Source organism: Spea bombifrons, chromosome 1 (assembly GCF_027358695.1).
Source record: "Spea bombifrons isolate aSpeBom1 chromosome 1, aSpeBom1.2.pri, whole genome shotgun sequence".
Classification (NCBI taxonomy): domain Eukaryota; kingdom Metazoa; phylum Chordata; class Amphibia; order Anura; family Pelobatidae; genus Spea; species Spea bombifrons.
The window spans coordinates 164929139-164945148 of NC_071087.1; the positions used below are offsets into that span (position 1 = coordinate 164929139).

General features: G+C 54.7%; 1 protein-coding gene across 1 annotated transcript; it reads right to left on the reverse strand.

The window, feature by feature from the left end:
• Positions 1-1958: 1958 nt before the first annotated feature.
• TESK1 (testis associated actin remodelling kinase 1) lies at positions 1959-15229 on the reverse strand. The gene is made up of 10 exons (XM_053448865.1): positions 14282-15229; positions 8015-8136; positions 7593-7641; positions 5907-6053; positions 5724-5806; positions 5426-5507; positions 5238-5321; positions 4571-4660; positions 4136-4277; positions 1959-3913 (listed from the first exon to the last, which is right to left on the reverse strand). Exons 1-10 carry the CDS (start codon positions 14477-14479, stop codon positions 2265-2267), a joined length of 2646 nt encoding a protein of 881 aa, XP_053304840.1. The 5' UTR covers positions 14480-15229; the 3' UTR covers positions 1959-2264.
• Positions 15230-16010: the final 781 nt, after the last annotated feature.

Here is a 16010-nt window from a genome sequence, read left to right on the forward strand (position 1 = left end):
CTGGGGCTAAGAACCGGATATTTGCCCTCTCTGAGCCGGGGTAATAATATGGCGGACGCTGTGGTGCTGGACTGTAAGTTTATCCCAACACAGCCCATTTGCATAGCAAAAAAACCCGTACTATGTATGTGTAATTACCGCCACATCCCCATGGGTCGTGTCCTCTGTGGTGGGTGGTCGGGGTCCCGAGGGACTCGCTTTTTCTATAGCTCGCTTATTCCTCAATGAGATCCGCGGGGGTCCGCCACGGCTGTGAATGGGTCCTACAGGGAATTGCCGTGAAAATTCCACTAACGTGTTCACCATGTGCTTTTGTGCTGAACAGCCGCGCGTGCACGCGTGACTCTAAGCCGTGCGACAGGACCCTTCAGCACTCAGCAGGAGGTAGGCGAACACGCGGGGGTAAACGTGTCTGCGGGGTCCACGGCAGCTGCGCATGAGCTCTGTGGCTTCCGCCGTACAGCCAGCACCTCGCGTTTGGAGCCGGGGGGTAAGTGCTAAACGTTCAGGTGAATTGTCAGTAGCAGAACAAGGCCTAAGCCGGGGTATAAAGTGCATTTCTAGAGCGAGACTGAGCAGCCGCTGAGAGCCCCAACGCTGCCTCGCGGGGGAGTCTGCGACACGTCACCGACATAATGTGCTTTCTAGGGACACACAGGAGGCAGGGGCAGAACCCGGGGCAAAACGCTTTCACTGCATAAAGTGCTTTATTCGGATCATCCAAGCCCTAACTGCAGAGGAGCTTAGCAGCCGCGCAGGACAGACTACGGAGGGGAAAAGACATTACTGAAAACGGGGAGAGGGCCCCTAACCGGCCAAACCCCAGCGAGAGGGGCCCCTAACCGCCCAAACCCCAGCGAGAGGGGCCCCTAACCGGCCAAACCCCAGCGAGAGGGGCCCCTAACTGGCTAAACCCCAGGGAGAGGGGCCCCTAAGCGGCCAAACCCCAGGGAGAGGGGCCCCTAAGCGGCCAAACCCCAGGGAGAGGGGCCCCTAAGCGGCCAAACCCCAGGGAGAGGGGCCCCTAACCGGCCAAACCTCAGCGAGAGGGGCCCCAAACCGGCCAAACCCCGGGGAGAGGGGCCCCTAATCGGCCAAACCACAGCGAGAGGGGGGCCCCTAACCGGCCAAACCACAGCGAGAGGGGGGCCCCTAACCGGCCAAACCCCAGTGAGAGGGGGCCCCTAGCCGGCCAAACCCCAGGGACAGACCCTACTCATTTTGAAGCCAAAGCCACGCACTCGCTGACACGGCTGTACGGGAACTCTGTGAAAAGCATTTTTGGTTTCTGGGGTGGAAAAGCGTATTAATCGCGGGGTACTGAGGGTAAAACAGAACGCAGGGGGCGTCTCAGATCGTTGGGGTGATTGTCCACAGATTCTAGAATCTTCAGAGGAAGACGTCATATATAAATCCGATATCCCGTGCACGCCGGCGCCTTCACATATATTGCACTCGTGTTCCTTCAGCGCATGCTGCTGGGAGCTGTGTTACAATGTATCTATATGTTACAGAAGAGCTTCTCAGCATCGCTACTACTGGCCATCACACCCCGTCCCTACGGGCACCGAGGCGCTGGCTGATCTGCCGGCGGCCGACCGGGTCTGAGAAACCGAAGCCACTTCAACCCACAGCGTCAGCTATAAAGATTAGTGCAAAGAGCGCGTCCGTCACAAATAAATACGTGAGCGAGCCAATCAATCACAGTTTGCAAAGCCGTGAACTCAACAATAAAACCTCAAAGGGTTAACCGCCGTCGATGCATTTTCATACAAATGAATATCGCTTTCACTTAGCTCCAGAAAAAACACGCGTGGAAACGTCGTCGATATATCGACCTCTGATCAGTGATTTGCCGCCTAGAGCTCGATTACAAAGTGTTAAGTATGTAGGAAGACTGCGTGTAAAAGTACGAGGAATAACAACGTGCGCCGAGAAATCCTTTCTGTGCACGACATGAATCAACCACACGGAACTGACGAGGAACTAATTCCTCCCCAGGAAAAAATAAATACAATTCTGATTTCAGGAGAACATTCAATTAAATTAAGTACTTCTGGGAGCCCTAAACATCACCCTCTGTTAGTGTAAACTCCAAAAATATTATTTTCCTTAATCTTCTCATTTTACAGTGAAGAAAAAAAAAAAAGTTACAAGTGGCACCAGCTCTCTGCAACGCGACGGAGCGAAGCGCGTGGCCCGCGGCTGCATGTTTGTAAACCGTTCTGTGTGGGTATCAATGTCTCTACGAGCTCTGCAAACGCTTATGTCTGCGCTTCGGGGAGCTTCCTGCTGGGTCCCGGCCTCGGGGCCGCGTGGATAAGCCCTCGAGTGGTCTCGCAGTTCAGGTTTTGGTAGCGAGACGTGTCGGGGGGAGGCCGGCGACAAACGGATATAAAGCTGAAGCCTCCCAGGCAGCAGGCAGGACAGGACACGGTCTCCTCGTGGTCCAAGACTGTATTAGACGAAGCATGGAGGGGGGCTGTGCTACCGCTCTCTCCTCCTTCGCACCCCAAACCAGGAAGCCTGCCCTCCCACAAACTGCCCTCCAGTGACCCCAAGGGGCTTGGGTGAAGCGCTCCTACCCATCCCAGGGGTTTACTGCACACAACATTGTTATTGTCTGCAAGACTTAGTCTACTGGGTGCTCCTCGATGCCAGGTGCTGACAGGTGGGGATGGGGAGCGAGAAGACAATGGCGTGGATGATGAGGATGATGGGAGAGGGGGGGAGGGAACAAGAAACTGCCTGTTGGCCAGTAACTGTGGCAAACTCTGGCAGAAAGTATTTTCTTCTGTGCTATCAGGGCTGCTAGAGCAGTCCATTGGCTCCCCCGTCCTATGATGGTCCACACCGGGGGTACTCTCCTCATCTTCTGAAGCCCCCTTCCGGTGTCTGTTCAAGTTTGTGGCGCTCACTGGAGAACACCTGCATTCTTTGTCTGTTTGGAGCCTCTCATTTCTCCGGGAGTCCGCCACACATCCATGGACCCCGTCAGATTTCAGAGGGTTGGGTATAGGTGTCTCCTCTGCCCAAGCGTGACCTGTCCCGTCTGGAATAGGGTCCCCGATAAACCTATTCCCGTTCCGCGGAAAGATGCATCTCTCTATAGGACTCTCGGCTACATGGTCTACAAAACTCTCCCCGGGGCTTCTCTTGGTTGGCAGCGGAACTTTTTTCCTTTCATGGACAGGCTTGGGGCCGACGTTCGGAAGCGTCCAGTCACTTTGGATTATAGGTTCAGTAATACATTTTGGGTCGGGATTTCTGGAGGAGTTGAAGCCTCCGTTGGTTTGGGAGAGGTTGTCTGGAGAGATTTTTAACCAGTGGGGGCCATGGAACGTCTCCTGCGGGATCCCATTTATTTGAGGTCTCTTATCTCTACACACACTATCAGTTTCACTTGAATTTACCAAGGCCGTTTGCAGGAAGGCTCGTTCGCGTTTACCGACCACCTCCCGGACTGTTCTCTGTAACGGAGTGCTAACCGGACAGGGGCTTCCTCTACGGACCATCTCTGGTGATGATGGAAGAGACCTGCAGCGCCTCGGCCTTCCTCCAGGGTCCGAGAAATCACACTGCGCCTCCACAACCGGCTCAGGAGTGACGGGGCTGCTCAGCTGATAAGACAAGGGTGGCGGAAGGTCGAAGGTCAGCGAAATAACAGACTTGCTCGGCGTGTCGAATAGCTTGATGCGACCTCCCTTCAGGTCCTCCCGCTGCGAGAAGGGGTTCACACGTGCAGGAGCGTCTTGCAAAAGGTCATCGTAGGGGACTTGCGAGTGCAGGACAAGTGGAGGCTGCGGAGAGAACATGTCCGACTGACTTCGTGACAGTCGCTGGTCGGGGGGAGTCGGGAGATCCCAGGACCGCGGCGGATTATCTGTCAACTGCAGGATGAGATCTCTTCCCCCTGAAACAATAAATGATACGACATGAGGGGTCTGGAGGCGAACAAGTTCCCAGAAGCCTTAGCATTTATCCAGCAAAGCCGACACGTTCACAAACGAGACAAACAAAACACGGGGGAAGCATTTTTCATTCACACTCTTCACTTCCTACCAAGCCTTTCGGTAACCGAGGAAGGAAGAGAAAGAGAGCAGGGCACGAATGTTCCAGCACCTTCCGTACTCACCTTGGCTCAGGGACCTCGGGATGGTTTCATGGTTCTGAGAGGCGCTGAGCTTAGTCAGCCTCTTCCTCCCGTTCATGTTTTCCAAAATCCATTCCAATCTCTCACTGACCTCACAGAACGAAGGCCTGGCCTCGGGGTCCATCTAGAATGAAAGCCAAGGACTTCGTTTAGACAAGATTACATCTCCCGGGGATCTCAAACCTAACGGGGTCTTAATGACAGAAACAAGTTATACGCGAGTTATCCCTCCCCACGGATACAGGCGGGTGCAGCGGGAATCAGGACGATGTATAGATCAAAACCCGAGCTCCAAGGTGATCTCCCACACGCCCCACCATTTAGTTACCGTGTACATGCAATTTACATGACAATGGTCGTGGGTACCATGCTGCCTCGATCAGACAATTACAGATCCACCAGCCAATCGTCACATACCCGGCAACAGAGGAAGGCCAGCTGCAGGAAGTGGGGCGGACAGCCGCTCTGCACCATGTCCCGGAACGCCTTCACGTCGAGCCCGAAATCCTGCGGAAACAAACAAGAAACACAACATACAGCTGGTCATAGGGAGGCAGGAGAGACGGGGCAAAGGGGTCTTATCTGCCCTCAAATTCTATACGAGTAAGGAGGTTCGTGGCAACAAAACCCTGCCTCCACTACTACAGGCCTCCACTACCGCAGGCCTCCACCGAGCGCCCGCTGCCTCCACTACAACGGTCTCCAGTTACCCTACTGCTCAGCGACGGCCTCCACACTGAATGCGTGTCTGAGCAACACAAATTCTACAAAAAAAAAATCCGATTTACAGAAAAAAAAAGGAAGGAGCTGTCAGACCTGTAGCTTGCTCGGGGGCCTCCACCGCCCGCCCGGGGGCCTCCACCGCCCGCCCGGGGGCCTCCACCGCCCGCCCAGGGGCCTCCACCGCCCGCCCGGCGCAGGGACAGCTCCAATTACCCACCACACATCTCCCGCTTCGTTCCACGTGACCCACATTTACCCTCCTTATCCCAGGACACCCTGTCACAATATCACTAAACGGAAACGGCCAATCAGATCTCATCGTACTTATAGGGAGCAAAAAATGTGTAAATAAGAGATTTACCTCTGTTCGGGGCAAATAGTCGGGGTCTGCCGGAATCCGGGCAATTATCTCACACAATATGATGCCAAAGGCAAAGACGTCTGCCTGTGGACAACAAGCAGGGGTTACATTTTGGGACCGACCCGCAGAGAGTGCAGGCGGGATGTACAGGGACTACCACTACCCCTGCCCCTGGGGCAGAAATATACCTTTTCATTGTACAGGTCCCCGCGGAGAACCTCAGGTGCCATCCAGTACGGAGAACCGACCACAGAGAGAGGCTCAGTCTGACTGCAAGAGAGAGACGTGAATGAGCAGGTGACCGACGTACAACCGGATAAAGGAGGAGAGGCCGGAGGCCGGGGACCGGGTATAACATACATGTGATAAGGATGATGGGGTAATAAGAGGAGAGGCCGGTATAACATACATGTGATAAGGATGATGGGGTAATAAGAGGAGAGGCAGGAGACGTGGATGCACCTGGGGGGGTTAAAGAGTTCTCACCTGTGGTCAGGTATCTTCTCTGCCAAACCGAAGTCACCAACTACCGCCGTGTACTGGCTCTCATCACACCGCACCAGGCAGTTCTGGAGGAAAGACGAAGAGCGTTATGTGGAGTCACCGGGGTTCCCACGACCGGAGCCGCCGATTACACGGAACGTGCAGCCAATCAGAGATCCCGCTTACCTTGGATGTCAGGTCTCTGTGGAAGACGCCCTTTGAGTGGAGGTAACGCAGGCCTCTGGAGATGTCCAAACTCAGCTTGACACGTACCGGCCACGGCAGCGGCTCCGGGCTCTGGAGAAGCTGCTCCAAATTCCCACCATTTATATACTGAGAACAAAGACGGACAAACTCACCCACCAGAGCGCAGACCCCCCGTCCGCACGCAGCGCCCGGCGCGGTAACTCACACACCAGAGAGAAGACCCCCCGTCGGCACGCAGCGCCCGGCGCGGTAACTCACCCACCAGAGCGCAGACCCCCAGTCCGCACGCAGCGCCCGGCGCGGTAACTCACCAACCAGAGCGCAGACCCCCGGTGCGCACGCATCGCCCGGCGCAGTAACTCACCCACCAGAGCGCAGACCCCCGGTGCGCACGCAGCGCCCGGCGCGGTAACTCACCAACCAGAGCGCAGACCCCCGTCCGCACGCAGCGCCCGGCGCGGTAACTCACCCACCAGAGCGCAGACCCCCGTCCGCACGCAGCGCCCGGTGTGGTAAGGCTAGGTTTCCACTTGGGTATTTTTTGCAAAAACGCCCATAATAACGCCAATTCAGCCACACGGCGTTTTATTACTGAAAAAACGCTGCGGCCAGATGTTAGCTGCTCTTCAATAGGAAATCGCACAATGCCATATCCACTCGGCGGTTTTGACACTTGTTGACATGTTGACACTCTGGCGTTTTTTGCAAGGAAATCTTGGCGTTTTTCTCCAATAGAAGTCTACGGGAGAGAAAAAACGCCCTGAAAACGCCATGTGGGGTTTGCCTTGGCGTTTTTTATGGCGCTTTTCCCACAATTACAAAAAAAGGGGCAGGACCCAGGAAGAGGAAGAGCGGCCATTTTCCCGGTACTGTGGTAAAACGTTTATCTGCTTGTACGCTGTGTGCTGTCTCTGTGTAATTTATTAGCAGCATGGCACCCGGAATCGTCTTTGATGAGTCCAAGCTTATTCATCTAGTGAGTATCCCTTGCAATTTGCATCATTTGGGCCCAATCTTCCTAGAGGAGCAGACATTCGGAATAAAGCAGGCCTTACAAACCACAGAAAAGAGACAAAAGGGTCCGCCGGGGCGTTTAAGTGGAACTCTGCCAAGGAAATGACATCAGGAGGGGGCAGATACTTGCCATTTATCCGAATCCCTTTTAGCTGGGTGACAATTCTAACGTGTAAAGCAGGGGTGCTCAAATTGCGGCCCTCCAGCTGCTGCAGGACTACATCTCCCATACTCCTCAGCCAGCCCCTTAGCTGAAGGAGCATTATGGGAGATGTAGTCCTGCAGCAGCTGGAGGGCCGCAGTTTGAGCATCCCTGGTGTAAAGGCTGGAAAAACTGCCTAAGGTCAAAAAAGCAATTTCCACAGAAAGGCTAAAATGCCAGAAAAAAACGCTTTCCTGGCGTTTTTCATCAAGAAAATAACGCAGGAAAAACACCCAAGTGGAAACCTAGCCTAAAGCTTCGCTCGGCGGCTGCACGTGGCGACTCCCCGGCAAACAGGGAAATATTCCGGGTCGACACGCGGCAAACAAGGAATCCCTGCCACAAATTCCGCAAAGGAGGGGACGGCGCAGCGAGACCCCCGAGACCCCTGCACGGGAGACCGAAACCGCGCACGTGGCAAGCGCAGGGAGTGCCGGCTGGGTTCTTACCTCCGTCAGGGCGTGGAGCTGCCCCTGGTGCACACAGACCCCCATAAACCTGAGAGAGAGAGAGGACAGAGTGAGTGCGTCGGGGACGTCTCGCTGCTGAGGAGAGCTCTCGGTGCGGCCATTACTGCTCTGTGGGGTGAGGATTGGCTGGTGGATGTGTTTGGTACCCGCTACTGTTATACCAGCGTGTCACGCCCACATGAGTGTCGGGGTGACACCTGCCTCGGGATGTCGGGGTGACACCTGCCTCAGGATATCGGGATGACACCTGCCTCGGGATATCGGGGTGACACCTACCTCGGGATATAGGGGTGACACCTACCTCGGGATGTCAGGGTGACACCTGCCTCGGGATGTCGGGGTGACGCCTGCCTCGGGATGTTGGGGTGACACCTATCTCGGGATATCGGGGTGACACCTACCTCAGGATGTTGGGGTGACACAGCCGGTTCATTAGCTGCACCTCGCGCAGCATGTTCGCTCGGTTACTCATCATCTTGTTCATTTTCAGCACCATGATCTGCCCGGACTGGCGGTGCCGCACCTGGTGGGGGGGAGAACGGGGCAAATGAATGTCTAGACTCAGGGCAGGGCCCCAAATACCCACCAGCAGCCGCTGAACACGCGAACACACGCAGAGCATGACACTGACATGGGATAGCATGGCCCTGGAACACCCTCTCGTGGGGTCATTGGGGGCCGGAACCCCTCCCGGGGCAGGAGCCTCTGCCAAACATTAACCCCCTCTGGGGATCGCGAAACACACCTCCAACGCTTACGGGGTTAACGCCGGTTCTGGATAATGATTCGTTCTGGTGAAAGCTCTACTGGTTGCTATGGCGGTTGCTCTGTACATTTGTTCATTAAGGCCATGTGGGATTTTAGCGGCTCCCATTGCTGCTGCGCATGCACACAGGGGGCAGAGCTGGGGCAGATCGGCAGCCAGACACATTTCCTGTGGGGCATTTAGCTGGAAGGCAGGGGTGGAAAGGGGCAAATACAAATGTGGGAGAGAATTAAAGTGCCTGCGATGGACAGGCTGTCCCTTTAAACGCTTCGCACACTTTTAACTCTTTAATCCTCCGCCCCGTTTATCAGCAGCACCCGGCCCTGAGTAAGTTTGCTCTCTCCACCCTCCATGAAAACAATTTGTCATCATCCGTCCGAATTAACACCCGACTGAGTCACCCGCAACAGGGCAAACGCGAGCCAGGAACGTGGCCACGCCGGAGGGTCGTACCCCTGGGACCGGGGCATCTGCCACCTGACCGTCACGGGGCAGCTCCAGCCTGGGGTACCCTCAGCACATGGGACGGCCCTCCGTCATCACCCACTCGGCAGATATAACACGGGATCCAAACAAGTGAATGAGATCACCGGGCGAGAATCTGGGGCGAGCGGCCAGCAGCCGGCTCCACGGAGAATATCACCAAATAAAGATACGAGGAGGAGACGGAGGAGGCCTCAGCACGGACTGCTGCTTCACATAACGAGGGGAGCGGATCCCAACTCGCTTTATACAAAGAGGGGGGAGCAGATCCTAACACGTTTTATACAAAGAGGCGGGAGCGGATCCCAACTCGCTTTATACAAAGAGGCGGGAGCGGATCCCAACTCGCTTTATACAAAGAGGCGGGAGCGGATCCCAACTCGCTTTATACAAAGAGGCGGGAGCGGATCCCAACTCGCTTTATACAAAGAGGGGGGAGCAGATCCTAACTCGCTTTATACAAAGAGGGGGGAGCAGATCCCAACATGCTTTATACAAAGAGGCGGGAGCGGATCCCAACTTGCTTTATACAAAGAGAGGGAGCGGATCCCACCTTGCATTATACAAAGAGGGGGGAGCAGATCCCAACATGCTTTATACAAAGAGGCGGGAGCGGATCCCAACTCGCTTTATACAAAGAGGGGGGAGCAGATCCTAACTCGCTTTATACAAAGAGGGGGGAGCAGATCCCAACATGCTTTATACAAAGAGGCGGGAGCGGATCCCAACTCGCTTTATACAAAGAGGCGGGAGCGGATCCCAACTCGCTTTATACAAAGAGAGGGAGCGGATCCCACCTTGCATTATACAAAGGGGGGGGAGCGGATCCCACCTTGCATTATACAAAGAGAGGGAGCGGATCCCACCTTGCATTATACAAAGGGGGGGAGCGGATCCCACCTTGCTTTATACAAAGAGGGGGGGCCACCTGATCAAATATAAAGAGGATCCCCCCCACCAGCCTGAGCCCCAACAAGGGCCTGGCTGGTGCCGCATTACGGTATTGGCCCAGGGCCTGGCTGGTGCCGCGTTACGGTATTGGCCAAGCTCCTGGCTGGTGCCGCGTTACGGTATTGGCCCTGGGCCTGGCTGGTGCCGCGTTACAGTATTGGCCAAGCTCCTGGCTGGTGCCGCGTTATGGTATTGGCCCAGGGCCTGGCTGGTGCCGCATTACGGTATTGGCCCAGGGCCTGGCTGGTGCCGCGTTACGGTATTGGCCCAGGGCCTGGCTGGTGCCGCGTTACGGTATTGGCCCAGGGCCTGGCTGGTGCCGCGTTACGGTATTGGTCCGGATCCCAGGCATGCAGAAGGAATTTGTTGGCTCGTTGTAATGGATCTGCAAGGTGTGTAATTACAGCAGGGGTTACACAATGAACTAAACACCTGAACCACGACGACACGCGTGTGTGGGATCCGTGTATCCGGTAACAGATTATTAGAAGGGCTGCGCAGCGTGTCGCGTGTCAATAAATAACTGCCTGTCACCTGCAACCCAGGAAGGGGGGCCACATGCAGCACGCAGCACGCAGCACGCAACACAACATTCTCTGCATGCAGAGGCAGGATTCTGCCACTTAAAGCAGCCGCGGCACAGCAGGGAGGGAGCGCTTTACTGCAGCCAGGGCACAGCAGGGAGGGAGCGCTTTACTGCAGCCAGGGCACAGCAGGGAGGGAGCGCTTTACTGCAGCCAGGGCACAGCAGGGAGGGAGCGCTTTACTGCAGCCAGGGCACAGCAGGGAGGGAGCGCTTTACTGCAGCCAGGGCACCGCAGGGAGGGAGCGCTTTACCGCAGACGGACAGTAACGCCCGTGGGTCTCCTACCCCCTGGAGCTAAAGCCTCATGTCACCAGTGGATCTCACTCAGGTGTAATGCAGAGAGCTGCAGCGAAGACCAAAGAGGGCCGGCTATAACTATACTTTATACAGGGGCCGGTCCCTGATTTATCTATACATTATACAGGGGCCGGTCACTGATATAACTATACATTATACAGGGGGCCAGTCACTGATCTATACATTATACAGGGGGCCGCTCACTGGTTTAACTATACATTATACAGGGGCCGGCTCGCTGATATATCTATACATTATACAGGGGCTGGCTCGCTGATTTATCTATACATTATACAGGGGCCGGTCACTGATTTATCTATACATTATACAGGGGCCGGCTCGCTGATTTATCTATACATTATACAGGGGCCGGCTTGCTGATTTATCTATACATTATACAGGGGGCCGCTGTGTTGTGCTGCAGCAGAGGGGTTGAGGCTGTTTTTCCTCCCCGTTGTGACATCGACCCATTGCCCAGCAGGAGGCTCTCTCTCCAGGTAACAGGAGGCCTCAATCCCGCTGATCCCGCCATAAGCCACTTAATTACTGCACTAAGACGCCCTTACGAACCCAGCGCTCGCTAAATGCCAGAGATTAACCCCCTCACTGCCATCTGCACACACGGCACCTTATACAACACACAACGAGGCGTAATAACATACTTTGTACAGTGCTGCGGAGTATGACGGCGATATATAAATAAAAATAATAACACACATTGTACAGCACTGCGGAGTATGACGGCGATATATAAATAATAATAACACAGTGTACAGCGCTGCGGAGTATGACGGCGATATATAAATAATAATAACACATTGTACAGCGCTGCGGAGTATGACGGCGATTTATAAATAATAATAATAACACACATTGTACAGCGCTGCGGAGTATGACGGCGATATATAAATAATAATAACACATTGTACAGCGCTGCGGAGTATGATGGCGATATATAAATAATAATAGTAACACACATTGTACAGCGCTGCGGAGTATGACAGCGATATATAAATAATAATAGTAACACATTGTACAGCGCTGCGGAGTATGACGGCGATATATAAGCAATAATAACACACATTGTACAGCGCTGCGGAGTATGACGGCGATATATAAATAATAACAACACATTGTACAGCGCTGCGGAGTATGACGGCGATATAGTCGAGAGGGGGATATTATTACTCCTGTCACCCTGCAAGCTTTGGATAATTTCTGTGCCTTGCTCACTAATCAGAGTTCAGACACCAAAGTCCATCTGTTACCCGACACCTCCTCCTCTCCCCGTCTCTCCCCCGGTCTCTCCTCCTCTCCCAGTCTCTCCTCCGGTCTCTCCTCCTCTGCCCGTCTCTCCGCTACAGACACGGGATCTCTCTCTGACGCTCTATAGTGGGGTCAGGATGGGGGGGTATGGGGAATGCCGAGGGAAACCCTTCATTAATGGCCCCCAGTTACCTGAGAATGACAGGGCCGGGGGCCAAACAAGAAGAGGATCCTGGGAAGTCTTCAGAGCAGATCCAAGGCTACCCACTGCTGAGACCATCACTCTCAGCCAACCCTTGGCTGCCCAAGAGTTAAGACGAGCTCCTGGTTGTGTCCATGGAGCGCAGCCAACAGACTACCCAGAAACCGGAACCGCCTCCAGAACGGGCCGAGGATCTCAGCATCTCAGGATTCCCGCCAGCAGACGTTCCGTTACAGAGACATAAATGTCACGGAACAATCCGCGAGGTCACCGCAGCAACAGAAGAGCGTCAGCCGGAATCGCCAGAATCAGAGAGCGTATCCCTATACGGTCTCCGGGTCCATCCTTTTTTCCAGTAGCCGTCCATCCTGGCCCCAAGCACAAAATCCCCCATCATCTGGCCGGAACCTCGCAAAAACCTCGAGATCTGGCCAAAGCCTTGCCAAAACTCCACTTGAACCCGACATCTGGCCAAATCCTCACCAAAACCCAGACATCTGGCCGAATCCTTGCCAAAACCCAGACATCTGGCCAAATCCCCGCCAAAACCCAGACATTTGGCCGAATCCTTGCCAAAACCCAGACATCTGGCCAAATCCCCACCAAAACCCAGACATCTGGCCAAATCCTCGCCAAAACCCAGACATCTGGCCAAATCCTAGCCAAAACCCAGACATCTGGCCAAATCCCCGCCAAAACCCAGACATCTGGCCGAATCCTCGCCAAAACCCAGACATCTGGCCAAATCCTCGCCAAAACCCAGACATCTGGCCGAATCCTCCCCAAAACCCAGACATCTGGCCAAATCCTCGCCAAAACCCAGACATCTGGCCGAATCCTCGCCAAAACCCAGACATCTGGCCGAATCCCCGCCAAAACCCAGACATCTGGCCAAATCCCCGCCAAAACCCAGACATCTGGCCGAATCCTCGCCAAAACCCAGACATCTGGCCAAATCCTCGCCAAAACCCAGACATCTGGCCAAATCCTAGCCAAAACCCAGACATCTGGCCAAAGCCTCGGCGAAGCTCCACCTAAACCCCAACATCTGTCCAAATCCTTGCCAAAACCCAGACATCTGGACAAAGCATCAAAGCCCCGAAATCTCGCCCAAATCTCACCAAAACGCCGACATATGGCCCAAATCTCACCAAAACACCGACATCTGGCCAAAGCCTCGCCTAAACTCCACCTGATGCCCGACATCTGGACGAATCCTCGCCAAAACCCAGACATCTGGCCAAATCCTCGCCAAAACCCAGACATCTGGACAAAGCATCACAAAAGCCCTGAAAGCTCACCAAAGCGCCGACATCTGGCCAAAGCCTCGCCTAAAATCCACCTGACCCCCGACATCTGGACGAATCCTCGCCAAAACCTCAACATCTGGCTAAAGCCTCGCTGCAACTCCACCTGGACCCCATCTGGCCGAATCGTTGCCAAAACCAGATATCTGGCCAAAGCATCACCAAAACTCCACCTGAACTCAGACATCTGGCCCAAATGTCGCCATCTGAACAAATCACCACCAAAACGCCAACATCTGGCCCAAATTTCACCAAAACCCCGAAATCTCGCTGACATCTGGCCCAAATCTCGCCTGAACTCCGACATCTGGCTGAAACATCTATACCGACCAGCTTCACCAGACTCCAAATAATGTTACTTTCCTAACTTTCTTCTTTCTACACAACTTACGGCTCACGTAACATCCTACAGGTTTCTGGCATTCCTCGGCAGACCAGACGGGCCGTGTGGTTCTAACCTGCCGGCAAATTCTACGTTTCTGTGCAAAGAAAAATGCATAAACTGGCAAACAGAACTGCAACTCCCAATCACAGGAGCTGCAGTGGAAGAAGAGTACCGGACGGTGCCCCCCCGGCGGGTAAAGTGATCGGCCAAAATATCCAGCCCACAAGATTACGGTCTCCGTTCTCCAGAGTAGATTGCAAGCTCTTTAGATAAAAGCACCCTCGCAGCTGTCAGAGAGCACAGTAACAAGTTCACACACAGCAAGCGGCAAGCACCGTGCCACGGGCACCACCCTCGGGCAGCAGCAGCAGCCAGTCTGCGGCACGGACGTGCCCGGCGCCAGCGCTCTCCACGGTCATTCTTACCTTGAAGACCTCGGAGAAGAAGCCGGACCCGATCTTCTCGCAGTAGAAGTCGTCAATGCGGGCCAGGTTGGACACGGCGCTGCGCAGGGCTCGGTATGACGAGGGGCGCAGGCGGCTGGACCCCGGGGTACTGAGCGTTAGGCCATGGGCCTCCAAAACACTGGATCCCTCTCTCGCCAGATCTCCATCAGCTTCCATATCAAAGCTCTTGTCACATGCCAGATGAATCCCACAATCAGAAAGGGGGGATTACACGGTGAGCTGGGAATCACATGGTCCTCGGGGGGCAGTAACGGTGACGACGGGCTGGACACGAGTCGGGGGAACTCCAACACTGGACAAAGATGGAGTGTATGGACGAGGGCATTCCTCACCTCCAACAGCCCCCAAGATACCCCAGGGACAGCCTCCTGCTTGGCCCCAGTAGGGTTACGGCCTCCAGTAGATCTCTAGCTGACAGCTGGACGTAGCAGACATCAGTTACCAGAACCCGGGGGATCCCCGCTACAGACCAGCCAACTAAAAGGGATCTCCCACAATTACGGGCGATGCTTCCCGGTGGCCAACGTGTCTTCCTCCGGGAGCCCTATCCTCAGTCTTAACACTGCTAAGGGTTGGCTCCCTCATGAAGATCTCCTGTCAGTGGATCGCTTACTCTGTAGTAATCTTGCCACTAAATCTCTTTGCTGCAGTAAGAAAGCCCCACAGCTGATCTCTTCTAATATTTATGATAAACTGGCTCACTGGATCCCCTAATGCTTACTCTATTACACAGATCTCCGTCAGCCATCACCTAATCCCCCAAAACACAAACTCCCCTTAGTGGCTCTCTACTTGGTGCAGGATCCCAGTATTTCCCAGCGTAGGACTGAAGAATCTCCCGGCACAGGATCCCAGTACAAGATCCCAGTATCTCTCAATACAGGATCCCAATATATCCCAGTACAAGATCCCAGTAGCTCTCAGTGGAGGATCCCAGCATATCCCAATACAGGATCCCAGTATATCCCAGCACAAGATCCCAGTATCTCTCAGCACAAGATCCCAGTATGATCCAAGAGTGAAGCCCAGTCTCACGGCACAGAATTCAGAGTCTCCCAGGCAGGGTTACGGCGGTTCCCGTCAATCTCGGGCCCGGGCTGTGTCGCACTCCGCTCCCGGGGATCGAGCTGCGGCCTCCCCGACACTGACAGCAGGAGGAGCGGCCAGGGAAGGCCCAGGGGCGTGGTCAGAGCAGGGGAGGGGGCATTTGGTAGGAATGGGGCGGTGTAGCGATTGGTGGAGAGGGAGGAGCAGCGTGACAGGGACTGAGAGCAACAGGCGGGAGAGACGGAGACACTGACTGGAGAGACAGACACTGAGGAGAGACGGACACTGAGTGGAGAGACGGACACTGAGTGGAGAGACGGACACTGAGGAGAGGGGGAGACACTGACTGGAGAGACGGACACTGACTGGAGAGACGGACACTGACTGGAGAGACGGACACTGAGGAGAGGGAGAGACACTGACTGGAGAGACAGACCCTGAGGAGAGGGAGAGACACTGACTGGAGAGACAGACCCTGAGGAGAGGGAGAGACACAGATGGGAGAGACAGACACTGAGGAGAGGGAGAGACACTGACTGGAGAGACAGACCCTGAGGAGAGGCAGAGACACTGACTGGAGAGACGGACCTGGAGGAGAGGGAGAGACACTGACTGGGGATATGGACTCTGAGGAAAGACA

Excerpts from the sequence above, each read along its gene's own strand:
- TESK1 (XM_053448865.1), bottom strand. The coding sequence starts at position 14,479 with ATGGAAGCTGATGGAGATCTGGCGAGAGAGGGATCCAGTGTTTTGGAG. Across the intron at positions 7,642-8,014 it reads TGTCACCCCAACATCCTGAG|GTTTATGGGGGTCTGTGTGC; the intron begins GTAGGTGTCACC and ends TCTCTCTCTCAG. Across the intron at positions 3,914-4,135 it reads CCCGAGGTCCCTGAGCCAAG|GGGGAAGAGATCTCATCCTG; the intron begins GTGAGTACGGAA and ends TTATTGTTTCAG.